At 44.3% G+C, this 20,235-nt stretch overlaps 1 protein-coding gene across 4 annotated transcripts in view; it reads left to right on the top strand.

Annotated features, from left to right (window-relative positions):
- Positions 1-20,235, top strand: part of FARP1 (FERM, ARH/RhoGEF and pleckstrin domain protein 1) — a 294,480-nt gene that overhangs the window by 192,559 nt on the left and 81,686 nt on the right. For all 4 annotated transcript variants that reach the window (XM_058681516.1, XM_058681505.1, XM_058681520.1 and 1 more), the window contains exon 3: positions 1,537-1,641. In XM_058681516.1, the coding sequence (XP_058537499.1) occupies positions 1,537-1,641 (105 nt within the window). The remainder of the gene's footprint in view (positions 1-1,536; positions 1,642-20,235) is intronic.

The following is a 20,235-nucleotide window of genomic DNA, read 5'->3' as shown; positions in this document are numbered from 1 at the left end:
AATGCGCTCTTATCTTCAGCGTGGGTGTCGTATGGATGAGAATTTGCGCAAAGTGCTAGGGGAACCTAAGAAAGAAAGCCATAATTTCTGCCTTATTTGTGGAGGAAGGGAAAAGGAACAGGGACTGGGGTTCCACTTCCACAAAAAGAACACAGAATCGTGAGCTGAAAACTTCTGTCCATACAAAACCCACACATAAATATTTATGGCAGCTTTCTCCTCCTCCTCCTCCTCCTCCTCCTCCTAAATATAATTTATTGTCAAGTTAGCTACCATACAGTGTGTATAGGGTGCTCGTGGTTTTGGGGGTAGATTCCTGAGATTCACCGCTTACATACGACACCCAACGCTCATCCCAACAAGTGCCCTCCCCAATGCCTATTTTAGCAGCTTTCTTCTTAATTGCCTAAACTGGGGTGGTAACCAAGATGTCGTTCAGTGGGTGAATGGATAAATAACCTGTGGTACATTCACACAAGGGAATATTATTCAGCAATAAGAGAAATGAACTAGGAAGCCACGAAAAGACATCTAGGGACCTATGTGCGTGCTGCTGAGCAACAGAAGCCAATAGGAAAAGGTTACGTACCGTACGATTCCAAACGTATGACGTTCTGGAAGAAGTGAGACTGGAGACAGTAGGAAGACCAGTGGTAGCCAGGAGTTCGGAGAAGCGGGGGAGGGTTGACTAGATGGCACATGGTGGATTCTTAGGATGGTGAAACTATCCTCCTTGATCCTGTGATGGTGGCTCCATGATACTACATGTTAGGATACACAATATCACATGTTTGTCAGGAAGTATAGAACCATACAATGCAGAGTGAACCCTAATGTCAACTGTGGACTCTGGGTGATGATAATGTGTCAGTGTTGGCTCAATATTTGTAACCACTGTACCACATGGATGCAAGATTAAGAATAAGGGATTCTTGGGGCGCCTGGGTGGCGCAGTCGGTTAAGCGTCCGACTTCAGCCAGGTCACGATCTCGCGGTCCGTGAGTTCGAGCCCCGCGTCAGGCTCTGGGCTGATGGCTCAGAGCCTGGAGCCTGTTTCCGATTCTGTGTCTCCCTCTCTCTCTGCCCCTCCCCCATTCATGCTCTGTCTCTCTCTGTCCCAAAAATAAATTAAAAATGTTGAAAAAAAAAATTAAAAAAAAAAAGAATAAGGGATTCTATGTGTGTGGTGAGAAGAGCGATGTTGGAATTCTCTGTACTTTGTCTTCAGTTTTCTGTGAATCTAAAACTTCCCTAAAAAATAAAGTCTATTTCTAAAAAGGGGGTGGTGCCTGGGACCGTGCTGGGGAGAAAATGGCAGAGAATTATCATCTAAGTGTGAAAACAGCTTGGAAAAGGCTCAGAGGTATGCGGCCGGGGGTCTGGTGATCAGGCGGTCAGCGTTCTGGAAGGTGGATGGCGGCAAGCTGAGAAGGGCTGAAGATTCAGGAATGAAGAGGCTTCTGGTGGTGGGAGCCATGGTTTGTTTTCATATCTGCCTGTCTCAGAGGGGGTGACTCCTGTTGTTTCTGTTTCCAGCAAAGAGCCCCTGGGAAAGTGTTGCTGGATGCAGTTTGCAACCACCTCAACCTCGTGGAAGGGGACTATTTTGGCCTCGAGTTTCCCGACCACAAAAAGATCACGGTAAGTGATGGGAAATTAATGTTGATATTTTACCATCTGTTCAGCTTGGGAAAGGAGAGGAATCAGTCTGGTTCTTTGGCCATGCATACATGTCCTAGAAGAAAAACAGCCAGAAAGCCCTTGTTAAACTGTTTTGAAAGTACTATGTACATAGGATTAGCAAGTTCAAAGAGCTTGATGAACACCAGCTCCCTCTGACCCTTTTCCCTTGCCTGTCCCTCCAGAAACCACCATTACCAGTTGCTTCTGTACCCTTCTAATAAAAGTCTGCGTATGTGTCTGTACACACACATTGTTTTTAAGTTTATTATTTTTTTTTCTTGAGAGAGAGAGAGAGAGAGAAAGAGAGCAGAGAAGGTGCAGAGGGAGAATTCCAAGCTCTGAACTCTCAGTGCAGAGCCCAGTACTGGGCTGGATCCCATGAACCTCAAGATCATGACCTGAGCTAAAATCAAGAGTCTGACGCTTAACTGACTGAGCCACCCAGGAGCCCCACACGCATACTTTTGAAACACGCTAATGTGTGGAAACAACATATAATGTCATGTACCTTACACTCTACTTCAGTTAATTTATCATGAAGATCTCTTCTTTCCCATGCATAGAATCCCCTGCCTTCTTCTCCATTGCACGCTATTCCGCTGAATAGACATGACCGTGATTTACATCTGTTGTAGACGATGGGGTACTTAGTTTGTTTCTAGTCTCTTGCTTTTACAACAAAGGAAGCTACCGCAAGTACACTGAAGCTTACGTTCAAGTTTCAGTATGTGAGATCCAAGGGCATGGGGTTGCCTAATCCATAGGTTTGATCATTGTAAAATTTGAAAAATATGTCATGCTCTTTACAAAGGTTTCGCCCATTTGAACCCAAAAGTTAGAACATAGCTTATTGTTCCTTTTGTGTTTTGGCTAATGGCACTTTCTTAAGGCTGTATCTGATTCTTGTATTAGACACTCTATGCAACTATAAGTTCATTGACTGTATTTCTATTTATTCTTCCATTCTGTATACAGAGTAGCTAGGACTTGCTAGCCACTGCTCCAGGGATCCGGTAATTAAGGTGCAGGGAATGTATGATCCGGGCGGGGTGTCAAGCTTAGTCAGTGACCAGCACAGGGCATGTGACAGGTGTTTTCCATTGGAGCCAGGGAGCATTGGGCAGTGGGGGTAACAAATAACATTGGTGTTCAGGAAATCCTTCCCAGATACTACAAAGCTGAGTCCCATGAGGCCAGTAGGAGTTGACCTAATAGAAAGAGTGTTCCATGGAAGCCTAGGTGTCTCAGTTGGTTAAGCATCCAACTTTGGCTCAGGTCATGATCTCACGGTTCGTGGGTTCGAGCCCCGTGTCGGGCTCTGTGTTGACAGCTCAGAGCCCAGAGCTTGCTTCGGGTTCTGTGTCTCCCCCTCTCTCTCTGCCCTTTCCCCACTCGTGCTCTCTGTCTCTCTCTCAAGAATAAATAAACATTAAAAATAATAGAATGTTCCAGTGAGAGGGGGGACCCATGTATAAAGAGCAGAAAACAACCTACAGGAACGTGCAAGGAAGGCTGGGGGTGACAGATAAGGAGGAGAGAGGCTTAGGTGAAGGAGGTGAGAAAGAGGAAGCTGAAAAGTAGGCAGGGAGCCACATCTCGAAGGACTTTTATACCATTGCCATCCAGTAAAAATAAAATATGAGACACGTATGTAATTACACATTTTCTAGCAGTCTTGTTTAAAAAAAAAAAAAATGAAATTAAAAGTACGTATAACTTAATGTAATACGTCCAAAACCATTACCATTTCAACATGTGATCAGGAGCAAAGACTATGAATAAACTATTTCACATTTTTTTCATGCGGAGCCTTTGAGTCTGGTGTGCATCCAACACAGACCCTCTTGATTCATGCCATCCGCATTGCAGGTGCTCAGGAGACACGTGTAGCTAGCGGCTATTGTGTGGGACAGCACAGTTCTGTACCAAGCTCGTGTGTTTGGGAAGCTGTCAGTGTGTTTTAAAGGGAACATGGTATGATCTGATTTATGGCTTAGAAAGAGGACTGGGCTGGACTGCAATAGGAAAAGACTAGAATCAGGAAGGCCGTTAGGGGTTTGCTGTGTTTCTGGCTTGGAGGCGTAGCGGCAAGGGATTACGGGAGAACTGAGGTGGTGGGCTGGAGCGAGATGGGTGGATTCAAGAGGTTTTGGAGGAGGAGGTAGTTGGGGATGTGACTGAATGGATGGGCTTGTGAGACAAAGCAGGCTCAGAGCAGCTGGGTTTTCCAGCTTTGCCATCTGGGGGACAGTGGTACCAATCGCTGGGGATGAAAGCCTCACCATGTCTGCGAAGGGATAAAGACAATGATTTCCATCCCAGACATGAGGACTTGGGGGTGTCAGTGGACATCCCAGTGGAGACATCCAGTGGGCAGGGCCTGTGGGTGTATTTTCCAGAGCACAGGAAAGAGATGTGAGCTGAAATGGAGATTTAAGACTCATAGAACTATTTTTTTTTAATTGTTTGTTTATTTTGAGAGAGTGCGTGTGTGTGCACGCAAGCAGGGGAGAGGCAGAGAGAGAGGGAGAGAGAGAATCCCAACCATGCTCCTCAGCGTCAGCACGGAGCCCGATGCAGGGCTCAATCTCATAAACTGTGAGACATGACCTGAGCCGAAATCAAGAGTTGGACGCTTAACTGACTGAGCCACTCAGGCTCCCCCGCAAGATTATTTTAAATATTAGTTGAAGTTCTGAAACTGGATGAGAGCATAGAGAGTAGAAAGGAAGCCAGCATGGAACACCAGCATTTAAGGGATGGACAGAGAAGAACTCAGAGGAGGTGCAGATGGGGAGGAGGAAAACCAGGAGAGGGACTCGTCACAGCAGAGGAAGAGAGTGTTGCGAGGAAGACATACACAGGAGGCGAGTGGGTAGGTGGTGAATGAACCAATCTGTCACATACCTAAAAGTGGGTGTGAATAGTGTTTTCTCAGCTTATTCCTGTCTCCAAATACTCTTCGCCATTTCCTCGTACTTAAATTAAACTTTAAGCCTCCCTGACTCCCAGTCCTTTTTCATATGGCGCATGACCACAGATGGGCCAAATCTAATTCTGCATTCTATTTATCCAACAAATTTCTTGTGCCTACACTGCCTCAGTCCTCATACTTTATATCATGGAAGACACGTGATACAAAGTGACAGCAAGAGGAGGTTATGGTTTCCATTCATTAGAAGTGCACAGCTTGAAAGAGAAAAAAAAAGTGCACAGCTTGGTAAGAGAGACAAGGAAACAAATAATTACAATACCGTGTTGTAAGTTCTATGGAACATTGTTTCATAAACTTTTTTTGTGTTAACATAATGATTCTCAGAACACTGGAGGATATGCTATCTCATTATTTCTAACACCTTTGCCTGAATTACTACAAGGTCCTAATGGCTTCCCTGACTCCATTCTTGCCCTGTTTGAGCCAGCTGGAGAGGCCTTTCTAAACGAAAAATAGTAGTGTTGAGGGCATTAAGATTCTCATAACTGTTCCGTATCTGGGTCAGCCAACTAGCTAATGGTGGAGCTGAGATTCTAACTATGTTCTTCTGACCCCAAGTTCAGTGCCTTTCTAGAATTTACAAACCTGTTCATCTTCCTGTGCACCAGCACCTGTGCTGGTGACTTTTAAGTTTTATCGTGCTTGATTTTTATGATCTCACTGCTTTCTTGTAATCTGTTCACCTGCAAAATACAGAAAACCTAGTAACGATGACCAAAAAAACAGGTGTTTATTTGTCGCATGTAACACACAAAAAAAGCCACCACGTGAGTGCTTACCATGTGCCAGACTGTTCTGGTCCCTGTGGACACAACAGCTAACATGGCCCATATTCTAAAGCAAGGATCAGTACACTTTACAAAGGGCCAGATAATAAATACTATATTAAGGCTTTGCAGGCTGTAGGGTCTCTGTTGCCGCTACTCAAGTCTGCCCTTATAGTGCGGAAGCAGCCCTGGGCGATATGTAAATGAATAGATGGGCTTTGTTCCAATAAAACTTTATTTAGGATACAGGAAGCCACAGTTTGCTAACACGTGCCCTGGAGAGTAATACCTCGTTGCAAGGCATCATATTAATTTTGCCTACAGTATTTCATTCATTCCAGGAAGCGCCCATCATATACCCTTTTTCTGATGAGGAAGCTAAAGCTTAAAGGGGTTAAGTCCTCGTCCAGAGGTTCACAGCTAGGAAATGCCATAGCTTTGATTCAAGTTCAGTTCTGTCTAAACACAAGCCCATGCTGTCCATCATCCTTCCATTCTGACAATATTTCCATATTTTATTCTCTGTCAATTACAAAATCCCAACCCAACAGTTAATTTTATAAAATTTAAGAAAGAAGTTGTTTTTTGCGACAATTAACCTGTCATTGTTAGGTGAGGCAGTAGAGGTGACTGGAGAAGGGTACGAGGAGGGATTCTGGGGCCGTTGGCCGTGCTCTGTTTCTTAATCTGGGTGCTGGTTCTACGCGTGCAATCAGCATGTAAAAAATCAGTGAGCTGTAAGCTTACTACGTGTGTACCGTGTGTGTATAAAACGTCAATAAGGGGCACCTGGTTGGCTCAGTATGTTAAGCATCCCACTTTGGCTCAGGTCGTGATCTCAGGGTTCGTGAGTCTGAGCCTCATAACGGGCTCTGTGCTGATGTCAGCGTGCAGCTCGCTTCAGATCCTCTGTCCTCGTCACTCTGCCCCTCCCTCCCCCAAAATAAATGAACATTAAAAAAATAAAAATAGGACATCAGTTAAACTTTATCCCCAAAACGCAATGAAATAAAAGCACAGAGGAGCAGAAATAATGACCAAAAAGTGTCCAGAGGCTGACTGACAATCTATTTTGGAAGAGCCAAGGACAGGTCTTGACTTTGTTGAACGGAGGGGTCTGGCTGGGTTTTCATCTCTGCTCTTAGTAAAGGTGCTTGGGAATTTAAGATAGGTATCCGGTAGTTTCTGTTGCCTTCTGAGATTCTGTCGATTTCTAGTGGGGTGGTGTTTTGTAGCAGCCCAGGAAAGGAGCTCTGCAGGTCCAACTGTCAGCCCTCAAGTCCCTGGAGCAGGGTGACAGGAGCAGGGGGCTGGCCTCGCTGATACTCGCTCTGCTCGTGGGTAGAAATGAGGGAAGAGTGCCCAACTTGTGGAGTTTTTGAAAGGCTCATATGTGATAATGTCAATCAGCACATGTAATCCCTGTGTCTGGGACCTACTTGAGTGTTCAGAAAGTGTTAGTTACAGAAACTCTGATCATTCCCATTTTTTAAATTGCCAAGAGCAGCTAACGTAAGTGTTAGCGTGTTAACCACCTTTGAGTGGACAGTACGATAGTGTTAACTGTATCCACATTGTGCCACATCTTAAAAACCTGAAATTCCGTGCCCGTGATACAGCTCTCTTGTCCTCCCCCCAGCCCCTGGCAGTCACCAACCTACTTTCCATCTCTGTGAGTTTGACTACTCTAGATCCCTCTAAGTGGACTCCCATAGTGTTTGTCTTTTTGCGACTGGCTTGTTTCACGGAGCATGATGTGAGGTTCCCCCACGGTGTAGCATATGACAGGGTATCCGTGCTTTTTGAGGCTCGGTGATATTCTGTTGTATGGCTGTCCCACGTTGTGTGTGCCCGTTCATCTGTTGGTGGACGTTGAGGTTGTTTCCACCCCTCAGGGGTTGTGAAAAACGCTGCGGTGCACACAGACATATTATCGTTTTTTAAATGCTACTGTTGTGATTATTACCTTTACCGGGCTTCCTCTGGGAGGCCGTTTACTTGTCTGCCAAACCAAGGGGAAGCCTGGTGGGTCTCAAAATGTCTGAACGTGGGCCGTCACAGCTGGCCTTGCCCATGGGCCTGTGCCTGTTACGGGGGAAACTAGGATCCCCAGAGTCCCTGGCACACGGAATTGTGGACCTTTGTGCCTAGACGGTAGGCTCACGTCTGAGCCCAGCCTTCCGCCCCTTGTCTCGTTTCCATCACATGAAACACCCACGTCAGGGCAGGCCATTCTGCAAGGGTTTGAAAAAAGCCTCGGGGAGAAGGAGTACTTTCTGTGGTCTAAGATGTGTTTCTCAGGATGGGAAATAAACTAGTGATAATTAGTAATCAATTGCGCTCTACCCTTAATTAGACTTGTCCCGTGGCTTGCCAGTTAATAGAGTTGGTTGCTGTGTTTACATGCAAGTTTGGCCTGCCCTTGGCTTTGAGTCCAGGAAGCCGTGCCCGGGAGATTGCCCCACAGGAGCAGAGAAATCTTTTCATCAGCTTTTTTTTATGGATTGGTCTTTTCCGTGGCAGAAATGCTATTGATCCTAGGAGTCAAGACTCTGTCCTTAATATGCCAGCTAATTGGTAGCTAGACTGTAAGGGCTGGTAAAAGGCCAGAAAAACAGTAGCTTGCCATTGGAGTGAACTCAGAGACCTTGGCCTGGCTGCCCTTGGACTCTGCTGCACACCTGAATGCATCTCATTTGTTCTTCTTACGAGAGGTTGGCAAAAAGCCAGACAGTAAATGGATTAGGTTTTGCGGGCCATACCGTCTCCATGGCAACCACCCAACACTGCCATCACAGCACAAAAACGGCCATGGACAATATCTAAATAGATGTGCATGGTTGTGTCCCAATAAAACTTTACTTAGGGGCATGGATATTTGAATTTCAGAGTTTTCACATCATGAAATACACTCCTTTGTTTTTTGGTTTTTGGTTTTTGGTTTTTTTTCTTTCCAGTCACGAGAAGTGTAAAGGCCGGTCTTGGCTGTACCAAAACACATGATAGTCAGGATTTGGCCCATGAGCCTTAGTTGGCCAATCTCTGCTTTAAAATATTTCTCTGAGGTGGGTGTTTTATCATCTCCATGTTACAGTGAGAAGGTTCAGAGAGGTAACTTGCCCGATACTTGACAATGATCTTTATAACCAGGATTTTCACACAAGCCTGTCTCAGCAAGCCGCTCTCTGCTACACTTGGCTGCCTTTCCTCACACTGGTCCCTCCCAGAGAGCTGTGTGAGCCTCAGTGGTAGAGATAGGTGTATAATAAGATTTATCTCATCAGCCTGTTGAGGATCCCGGGAAGGGCATGCATCGTGGCTTGTAAATCTCTGTTTGAACATTTGTTTTGTCGTATAGCAGCTGGGCAGATACTGAACCTCTTTGATTTTGTACTTTATCTGGAAAATGGGATTAATAAGTGGTGATTTTACAAGATTGTCATGAGGATTAATTCTGATACTTTACAGTCACAAGCCCAGCAGGATTCTTGCGCGTGGGAGGTACTCGGATATCTGTTGTATCTTGTGCTTGCCTTCTAACTCAGAAACCAGAGAAGTTGGCCCACCAGTGTTTTGTTAAAGCCACAGTGCTTACTGATCTGATAAAATGGTTCCAGTGTCTAATACGTGCTGATAAAGCTCAGGAAGAAGATGGGCATCTTATTGTTTAGTTTATATTTTATATTTATATTTTATATGGTCACTTTCGGTGAGGACACTCTTTCTGGCTTGTAGAGGTTTACCTTCTCACGGTGTCCTCACATGACAGAGACCGAGATCTTCCTCCTCTTATAAGGCCACAGTTCTATCTTTTTATGACTTTATTCAACTTTAATTAACTTCTGAACACCTTTTCTCCAGAGACAGTCACATAGCGAGGTTAGGGCTTCAACATAAGAATTTTGGAGGGACGCATTTCACTCTGTAGTTGCAGACTTGCTTTCTAGGGGCTTGAAGCCATAGAAACCATGGCTACATCCCTTGTCGGTGGTTTCCCAGCCCCACTGGCGTTGGCCAGATTTCCCTCCCGTATGCTTAGTAGCAGCCTCCTGTCCTGACGTTGCTTCTTCCCCCGGGGGTCTGAGGGCATCTACATCCCAGAGGGGGTCTTTGTGGACACATGCCAGGTGTAAAGGATGAAGACTTGCTGAGCCACAGACAGATGGAAGTTTGGGAACCCAGCAGAAATGAGGCCGTGGGGTGCCTCTGTCATAACACATCACCAGCAGCACCGTGGTGTGAGGCCACGATGGCTGGGTCGATGGGGCAGTTCTCAGAGGAGGCAAAGCTTTCCTTGAGCAGAGAGTCTGGGAGAAGGATGGATCACGGGAAAAATAGAGCAATGGGTAACCTTCCATTTCTTAAGCTGGAGAGATACGTGGGGTTTTTTGTTCTCATTTGTTTTTTAATTAATTGACTTTTTAAAAAAAAGGTTAACTTTACAGAAAAACTGGACAGAAAGTAAAGAGAGGTACCGTATACTGACCCCCCCAAATGCACAGGGTCCCTTATTTTTTAACATCTTGCAGTCGTGTGATATGTGTATTATAATTGTTGAGCAAGTATTAACATATTACAGTCCAAAGTTTACATTAGTGTCCGTTCTTTGTGTTGTATATGCTATCAGTTTTGACAAATGTCTTTGACATGTGTCCACCATCAAAGTATCATAAAGAATAGTTTCTCTTCCCTAAAAATGTCCTCTGCTCTACCTACCGATCCCTCCCTCCTCTCTGAGGCCCTCACAACCACTGATCATATCCTTCAGTTTTTTTTTTATTTTCTGTATTCTTGATGCTTTGGCATCTGGGCCTTGCTGACTGGGAAGAGAGTGCCCTTCCCAGGACTAGTGAGAACTATTAAAATCTCAGACTCTGTGGATTTTTCTATTTCTCTTTGCTATTACATCACTTTTTGCTTCATGTATTTTGAAGTTCTGTTTTTAAGTGTATAAATACTTAAGATTTTCCTACCTTCTGAATTAATTGACACCTTTGTTATGAAAAAAATTCCTTCTTTATCCCTGGTGATATTCTTTGTTCTGATATTTACCTTGATACTAATATAGCTGCTGTAATTTTTTTAAATTACTGGTTGCATAATATACGTTTTTCATTCTTTTCCTTTTAACTTTTTTGCATCTTTATATTGCAGTGTGTTTCTTAAAGGTAGCATACATTTGGGCCTTGCCTTTTTGTCCAGTCTAACAATCCTGCTTTTTAATTGGGGGTGTTTAGAACATTTACATTTAATGTGATTGCTGATATGATTTAAATGGGGCATCTTGCTATTTTCTATTCATCTTACCCATTCTTCCTTTTTTTGGCCTGTCTTTTGATTAATTAAATATTTCAGTGATTCCATTTTACCTTCTTTGTTGGCTTATAATCTATAACTCTTTCATTTGTAACTTTCATAGTTGCTTTTGGGTTCATAATACACACTTTTAACTTATCAGGGCCTGCCTTTAAGAGAGATTATGCCACTTCACCTACAGTATAAGAACTTACAGTAGTATACTTCCATTTTCCCTTTTCTGATTTTTTTGCTATTTTTGTCATATTATTTTCTTTTACAAAAGTTAGGAATCCCACACTACATTGTTATTTTTACCAGTCAGTTGTCTATGAATAATATTAAAAATGTCTCAGATATTGTATATATTAACCACACAATTGACATTTTGGTGTCCCTCGTTCCTTTGTGTAGACACAGATTTCCATCTGATATTATTTTCTTTCTGCCTGAAGGACTTCCTTTAACATTTCTTCTTGTACAGCCCTGCTGGCAATGACTTCTCTCAGCTTTCATATGTTTGAGTCCTTATTTTGCCTTCCGTTTTGAAAGACATTTTTGCTGGGTATAAAATTCTAATAATTTTGTTCTTCAAGGGCATTAAAATCTTGCCCCATTGCATTCCCACTTGCATTGTTTCTGACAAGAAGTCTGCTGTCATTTTTACCTTTGTTCCTTTGTGCATAATCTTCTTTGGCTGTTTATTTATATTATTTATTTAGAGAGAGAGATTGCAAGCAGGGAAGAGAGGCAGAGGGAAAGAGAGAGAGAATCGTAAGCTTGGGGCTTGATCCCATGACCTTGGGATCATGACCTGAGCTGAAATCAATCGACTGAGCCACCCAGGTGCCCCATATCTGGCTGATTTTAAGATTGCCTCTTTACTGCTGTTTTTGAGCAGTTTGGTGATGATGTGCTTCCATGCACTTTTCTTCACATTTCTTAGGCTGGAGATTTTCTGAGCTTTTTGAATCTGTTGGGTTTACAGTTTTCACCAAATTTGGAAAATTTTCAGCTGTTCTTTCTTTTCATTTTTTGTTCTGTTTTTTGCCCCCTCCACTGCCACCTCCTGTCCTTTGTGACTCCAGTGCCATGCATGTTAGGATGCCTAAAGTGTTCTACAGTTCTGTGATGCGCTATTAATGTCTTGGTTATCTTTCTATTTCATTTTGAATTGTTTCTATTGCTGCATCCTCAAGTTCATTAGTATTTTTTCTGCAAGGTCTAATCTGATTTTCATCTTATTGTGTGTGTGTGTGTGTGTGTGTGTGTGTGTGTGTGTGTTAATCTCCCAATGTGGTTTTTATCTCTAGAGGTTTCATCTGGGTCTTTTTATGTTTTCTATATCTCAACTTTGAACATAAGGAATACAGTTATAATAACTGTCTTTATGTCCTTCTTCTGCTAATTATAATGCCTGCATTCCAGGTCAGAGTGTTTTGTCTGATTATGGGTCCTGTTTTCCTGCTTCCTTGTGTGTCTGGTGATTTTTCTTTATTGGATGTCAGATATTGTAAATTTTACCTTGTTGAGTACTGGATAGTTTTATATTCCTATAAATTTTTATTGAGTGTTCTGGGATGCAATTAAGTTATTTGGAAACCATTTAATCCTCTCATATCTGGCTTTTAAGCACATTAAATGGGTCTCATGTACTGTATAGTCCGGGGTTAATTATTCCTCAGTGCTAAGGGATGACTCTTCAGTACTCTGCCCAGTGCCCAGAATCCTCGGGTTGTCTGATATTGCTGGTGAGAATTGGTAGTGTTCCTGACTCTGTGAGCACCAGGCACTGATACCTTGAATCTTTTCATTGGTTCTTTCTCCCAAATCTTGGGTACTTTCTTCACAAGTTGACATTGATCAGTATTCAGCTGATTACTCAATGGGAACCTTCTATACTCTTCTAAATGATCTTTCTGGAGGGAGCTTCCTACTCTTTATTACTCGCCCCCCCTTAACCCCCTCCCCCCCCCCCCCCCCCCGGTGATCTGTCAGCCCCACCTTTTCAACTCATGGATTTTTCCGGGTTTTTCTTCTCTGTACCACAGCCTGGAAACCTAATGTACACAGAAGTCTAGGGCAAGTGTAGGGATCGTGATTTTATTTTGTCTCTGAGGGATCACAGTTTCTCATTGTCTGTTGTCCTCAGCCTTCAGATATGTTGTGCTAAGTATGTTTTTCCCTTTTTTTATTTTTGTTTATTTGTTTTTCCTGTAGGAAGATAAATCCAGTCTCTGTAAATCTATGACAGAATCAAAAATCTCTAATTGGTTGAAAAAGAAAGCCACACTTAACATTAATATTAAAAATTACATTTAAACAAATTATTACAAACAAATTCAAAGTAAAGTTATTTCTTGTTGGAATTAGCTTGTGGAAAGACTACTTTGTTGCAATGAATTCTAGACACTAGATAATTTTCTATAACATTTTATCTGGCTCCTATATATGTTATAGGTGATGAAATATTTTTGTATGCAGTTTTTAAAAATTTTTTTAATGTTTGTTTATTTTTGAGAGAAAGAGAGATCATGAGTGAGGGAGGGGCAGAGAGAGAGGGAGACACAGAATCGGAAGCAGGCTCCAGGCCCTGAGCTGTCAGCACAGAACCCGATGTGAGGCTTGAACTCACGAGCCACGAGATCATGACCTGAGATGAAGTCGGACGCTTAGCTGACTGAGCCACCCAGGCGCCCCTGTTGTATGCAGTTTTGATTTTTATTTAAAAAAAAATTTTTTTTTTACATTTATTTATTTTTGAGAAACAGAGTGAGACAAAGCGTGAGCGGGGGAGGGGCAGAGAGAGAAGGAGACACAGAATCTGAAGCAGGCTCCAGGCTCTGAGCAAGCCGTCAGCACAGAGCCTGATGCGGGGCTAGAACCCACAAACTGTGAAATCATGACCTGAGCCGAAGTCGGATGCTCAACTGACTGAGCCTCCCAGGCACCCCGCAGTTTTGATTTTTAAACCTGAAGAGGAGAGCTGAGCTTTTGTTGAGTCTGTTAGCTTTTAGAGGGGCAGCATATTATGTTACAGAAAAGCACAGGTTTGGGGTCAAATGGACTTGATGTTGAATCTCAGCTATGTGTGACCTTGGGCAGCTTAAATAAGCTTTCTGAGCTTGGCTTTCTGCCTGTGTAAAATGACCATCTTGTTAGGAGCATTAAATGAGAATTTATAGAGCACCTGTTTAGTGCCTGGCACGCAGGAGGTGCCCAAGAAACAGTCTCTTCCCAATGCCCTTCCTGAAAGATATCTAGTAACTGAGTCTCTTTTAATAAGAACCTTTCCAAAATACCTCCAATATTTTAGTTGCCTGCAAAATCTGCCTAAAATGTCACTCACCAACATGATAGGGGCTAAAAAGGTTTAGGGAAAGAACAGAAACCGCTTGGGGAGCTGTGGCTCATCTTGCCCTGCCTTTCATAACTAGGCAGTAAAGTGTTGTTCTCACTTAACACTAACATTAACAGAAGAAGATCAGAGGAAAAAAAGGGAACCTGACTGAAATGTAGGCAAATGGGAGAACACTGGGCTGGGAAGCTGTGTTGATAGCAAATTGTGGAAAATAGATGTTATAGGCTGAGTTGTGGCCTCCTAAAATTTCTGTGTTGAAGCTCTAACACGCAGTACCTCAGAATGAAACTGTACTTGAGGATAGGACCTTTAAAGAGGTGGTTAATGGGTGCCTAGGTGGCTCAGTCAGTTAAGCATCTGACTTCGGCTGAGGTCGTGATCTCGTGGTTCACAGAGCCCCCATCAGGCTCTGTGCTGACAGAGCAGCTGGAGCCTGCTTCGGATTCTATATCTCCCTGTGTCTATTTGTCTGTCTGTCTGTCTCTGTCTCTGTCTCTCTCTTTCAAAAGTAAATAAAGATTTTTTTAAAAAAGAGAGATGGTTAAGTTAAAATGAGGCCATTAGAGTGGGCCCTAATCCACTGACACTTGTCACTTTACAAAGAGGAAATTTGGACATACCAGAGAGACACCTGGAGTATGTGTACACAGAACGATGGTCGTGGGATGGTCGTGGGTGTGCACATCCGGAAGGCAGACATTTATTTACAAGTCGAGGGAGGCCTCGGGAGAAACCCAACCCATGACACCATGAGCCTCCAGATCTGTTGTCCAAGCCACCGAGTCCGTGGTTGTCGGGCATGGTGGCCCCAGCAGCCTCTTCTATGGGCCTTCAAACCCCAGCAAGGGAAGTTCCCTGATTCAGTGGGTTGTACTGATTGGAATGACGTTTCTAGAAATCCATTCATTTAAACCAAATCCCTGTATAGTCAGGTAGCATGGATGTGCTCTGGAGCCTAGCTGCATGGTGTTAGAGAAGACAGGGAAGTGTGGCCTAGTGGAAGGGGTGGGCGGGGTGATTAGACATGGAGATCATTACAGTTGTGACCGTCTGGAGATCCATCGGTGGGGAAGGATAGGTGATGGTGCCTTTGTTGCCTTTTTAACTTGTCTGGAACTTGTTTCTGTCCTGCTTAGGTTCAGTGAACAAGTGATTGGTCTAAGATGACCTAGTCTAGTCTAGATGCTTCCCAGCCGCCTTCCCCATATAGCAAACTTCAACGCTTTAACTCTGGTCAGGCGGCAGCCTTATTTTTCTTGTTCCCTGTAGCTCATCCATTTATAGTAGTTTAAATTTTTTTTTTTTAACATTTATTTATTTTTGAGACAGAGAGAGACAGAGCATGAACGGGGGAGGGTCAGAGAGAGGGAGACACAGAATCTGAATCAGGCTCCAGGCTCCAGGCTCCGAGCTGTCAGCACAGAGCCCGACACGGGGCTCAAACTCACGGACCGCGAGATCATGACCTGAGCCGAAGTCGGCCGTTTAACTGACTGAGCCACCCAGGCGACCCCCATTTATAGTAGTTTAAGTCCTGTGTGTGCAAGACCTTTTCTCTGAGCCCCGCAAACATCAATGTAACTGGTAAACGGTGAGGTTCCCGGAGGCCCTGAGTTCTCACCCAGCGGGTCAGCTGTGACGTGATCGATGGCTCGTAGCCTTCTTGCTGCAGAGCTCGACCAAACAAGCTAATTCAGGCCGGTCTGATGTTCCCAGACCTGCGTGTTGTAAAACCACATGCTCAGTTGGCTCCAGTTGGTGATTGTATTCGATGCTTTCCACAGAAATGCCAAAAACAGATGAGAGATGTTTTAAAACAATTCATAAAATTGGCGGCTATGTTGCCAGAGCACAGTTGTTTTGTCCTGAGTGGCTTGTGGAAGTTGAGGAAGAGCTGGCAGTGGGGAAGGTTCACGGAGATGGTTCCCCGAGGTGGCCGGGAGAGCGCCGGCCTACAGGCTCGTGAGTGGCCGCTCGGCAGCCCTGGGAAATCCCACCGGGGTTCTCCAGTTAACGCGCTGTCTGGTGCGACTATTTCCAGTATTCCCTGCTTGCCTCAGTCCTCCAGGCCTCCCACTTGACTGGGGAAGCAGAAAGCCTCCACGAGGAACTTCCCTGCTCCCAGCACAGAAATGTAAACTCCCATCTGCCACTGGCCTTTCTGTCTCCCTCAGTGGAATAGCTCTTCCTTCTACCTCAGGCCGTTGCCCTGGGTTTTAGGGCCATCTTCTCACATCCCTTAGGACATTGGTGACTAACCCTTCTTGCTCATATTCTCAATGCCTTCGCTTTAAAAAAATTTTTTTTTAATGTTTATTATTTTTTCATAGAGAGCATGAGAAGGGCAGAGAGAGAGGGAGTCAGAGGATCCCAAGCAGGCTCTACACAGTCAGCACAGAGCCCGACGCAGGTCTCGAACTCACAAACCTGAGCCGAAGCTGGACGCTCAACCGCCTGAGCCACCCAGGTGCCCCTGAATCCCTCCACTTTTTTAGACGCACCCAGTTTTCTGTGACTCACAAGCAAATAGGGGCGTCTGGCTGGCTCAGTCAGTAGAGCATGCGACTCTTGATCTTGGAATTGTGAGTTCCAGCCCCGTATTAGGCATAGAGATTACTTAAAAACATTTGAAAAACAGAATAATAAAAACAGGTAATTCAACAATACCCTTATCTGATCCCTCACCCCCTGTGGCCCTAGTCTCTTGCTGCCTGCCTCTCAGCCAAGCTTCTTGGAAAAGTCTGTGTCCTTCCTGCCTCTTCACCACCCGCCAGACTTTCAGCCCCACCTCTGAGTCAACTCACCAGCAGAACTTTTAGTTCTCATCTTATTTGAACAGTTCTTGGTATATTTCCTTCTGGAAACTGCCTTCCCATGACTTCTGTGACACCACTCTCCTTTTTTCCTTCTGTTCTCATCTGCTTCCACCTGGCTGGTCTGTGGTGGACGTGCCATCGGTGCTCATAGGTTTCATCCTCTGGACTCAGTGAGCCTTATCCTCTGAGTCTCTGTGACGCTTATCCTCTATGGAGTCAGGATGGTGGCGGCTTCTGCTTCTGCTTCCCTTCCTCCTCCTCCCCCTCCTCCCCACCTCGTCCTCCTCCCCCCCTTGTCCCCCTCCTCCCCTCCTCCCCCTCCTCCTTTTTTTCTTAGTAGGTTTTTGTTGTTGTTTAGTTTTTTTAAATGTTTTATTTATTTTGAGAGAAAGAGATAGGGCATGAGCAGCGGAGGAGCAGAGATGGAGGGAGAGAGAATCCCAAGCAGGCTACGCACTATCCTTGCAGAGGTTGACGTGGGGCTCGAACCCTTGAACCATGAGATCATGACCTGAGCTGAAACCAAGAGTTGGATGCTTAAATGACTGAGTCACCTGGGCGCCTTGTGGTGACTTCTAGTGTGAGATCTCCTGTCCAGGCTTCACCTCAGAGCTCCAGACAAGTGCATCCCGCCTTTTCCATACTGTCTCTTGCTCATGAAATCCAAGGGCACCTCAACAAAATCAAAGTGTCTAGAACCTCCATCCTGGCCCCTCTTCCAGCACTCCCATCTTTGTGAATTGTACCAGCATCAGTCCAGATACCCTCAGCAGAAATTCTCGTGTCATTTTGGTCATTGTCTTCTGCCTCAGCCGCCATATCCAGTCCATCAGTAAATCCCTGGGGATTTTACCTCTTAAATTTTTCTCAGATCCGCCCACTTCCCCCGACTCTGCTTTTGCATTCCTGGTCCAAAATACCATCCTCTCTTGCCTGCACTATTTGTGTGGTCAGCCTGCCTCTGCTCCAGCCCCTCTGTCTGTTCCCACACTGCCAGATCAGTCTTTTTACAGTGCACATCTGCATGTATCAGCCCTGTGCTTAAATCCTTTACATTGCTCTTAGGATAAGGATGAAGAATCTCAACATGGCCTCCGGGGAGGCTGACCTCTTCCTGACCCACCAGCCCTGCTCTGCAGCTATCCCCTTGCACCTCTGGCACCTGGACAAAGGTTTTACCTGTGTGTCTTCTGTTCCCTTCAGATCTCCACATGACAGCATCTTCAGGGACGTGTTCCCTTCACAATGTCCTGTTTGTATCGGGTCTCCGGTCCCCCTGCCCCCATGCCTGGGTCAGACTGCTCTGCCCCAGACCCTGGGAGTCCTCTGCTCCTCCCTTCATTCCCTTTGGGTCAGGCAGCACGTTTTCACTTTTGTCAGTTTGGGGGAGTTGGTTCCTGTCGCTTCCTCACTAGACCAGAAGCTCCATGAAGCAGGAGAGCAGCAGAGGATAGGAAATACAGAAATGAGAATTTCATGATAAAATCTTACTGATCGGGGGCGCCTGGGTGGCTCAGTCAGTTGAGCATCCTGCCTCTCAGTTTCTGCTCAGGTCATGATCCCGTGGTTTGTGAGTTCGAGGCCCATGTAGGGCTTTGCACTGACAGTGTGGAGCCTGCTTGGAATTTTCTCTTTATCCTCCTCTCTCTGCCCCTTCCTTTCTTATGCGTTCACATGCATTCTCTGCCCCCACTCCAATCTCTCAAAAATAAATAAACATTTTTTAAAAATTAAAAAAACATTGGGGTGCCTGGGTGGCTCAGTCAGTTGAGCTCATGTTGAGATGAGCTGACTTTGGCTCAGATCATGATCTCATAGTTTGTGGGTTCGAGCCCCGCATCAGGCTCTGTGCTGACAGCTTGGAGCCTGGAGCCTGCTTCAGATTCTGTGTCTCCTTCTTTCTCTGCCCCTCCCCTACTCATGCTCTGCCTCTCTCTGTCTCAGAAATAAATAAACATTAACATTTTTTTTAATTAAAAAAAGTTCGGGACGCCTAGGTGGCTTAGTTGGTTAAGTGTCCAATTTCAGCTCTGGTCACAATCTTACAGTTGGTGGGTTCGAGCCCCATGTTGGACTCTGTGCTGACAGCTCATAGCCTGGAGCCTGCTTCAGATTCTGTGTCTCCCTCTCTCTCTGCCCCTCCCTCTCTCTCTCTCCCTCTCAAAAATAAATAAACATTAAAAAAAAATTTTTAATTAAACAAAATCTTACTTATTTGAAAAGGTGATGGGGGAAGAGTAACCTAAATAAGCAGAGACTTAAAATTTTTAGTTTTTGCATTATAAGAATTCTTAGTGCTCAATTTAAGGCTAATTTGAATAATGGAGAAAGGCAGAAGACAGGAAGTCGCTCATCTTCCAACCTCCCAAACACATTTTCCCACGTACTTAAATATTCACCAAGAACATAATTTTTAATGCCTGCATGATAATGTGTCATATAAATGTAGACTTATTTTATTTCATTTATTATTGTAAAAATTTTTTACTATCAGCAATGCTAATCACAACATTTTTATTTTACATAAATCTTTGTGCATAAATGTATGATTTACCAAAGTTGCATTACTGGATGAAAGAATATGCATAGGAGCCGTTTTTTTAGGCTTTAGATAGTTATTCGTAATTATTCCTTAATTAGTCTCCAGAAACATACCAATTCATTTATTCGCCAATAGAGGTAAGACAGTGTACATTTTCTGCTACCTTTGCTAAATCTGAGAATTATAAAATGCAAATATGTGCATACATAGAGGCATATCTAGATGCAAATGTAATGGGCAGAAGTGGTATTTGATTGTTCAGACTTGCGTTTGTAGGGTAAATCACTCCTGAATTTGAACATTTTCCCATTAGCCATTGTTCTTTTTTTTCTCTGTCATTTAGCTGTTATTCTTTGCATAGTTTGGGAGTATTTGGTTTTTCTTATTATAAATCCTCTTTATATTAGGCACGTTAACCTTGCTTTTGTCATACATGCAAATATGAGCTTCAGTAGAACCCTTTTCAAATGACCAGGAATTGAGAGAAAAGCATGTGTGAAATGGGATAATACGGTTAAATTATGTTTTATCAATAAGGGCAGCTGGTTTATCTCCTCTCTCTTTTAATCTTGCCCCCTAAACTGCACGTATGTGAAGAGTCTGGACCTTGAAGCTGGATATACCTGGCTTCAGGCCTGGCTCTGCCAGCCCGGGACAAATTACTGGTCCCTACAAGTCTCAGGTTACTCTCCTGGGCAGCAGAAATCCTTCTGACCTTGTCAGAAGGTCAAGAGTGGGGTGCCTGGGTGGCTCAGTCGGTTGCTTGGCTGACTTTG

This window comes from Neofelis nebulosa, chromosome 1 (assembly GCF_028018385.1).
Source record: "Neofelis nebulosa isolate mNeoNeb1 chromosome 1, mNeoNeb1.pri, whole genome shotgun sequence".
In the NCBI taxonomy this organism is placed as follows: Eukaryota; Metazoa; Chordata; class Mammalia; order Carnivora; family Felidae; genus Neofelis; species Neofelis nebulosa.
This window is presented reverse-complemented; position numbering and strand designations above follow the sequence as displayed.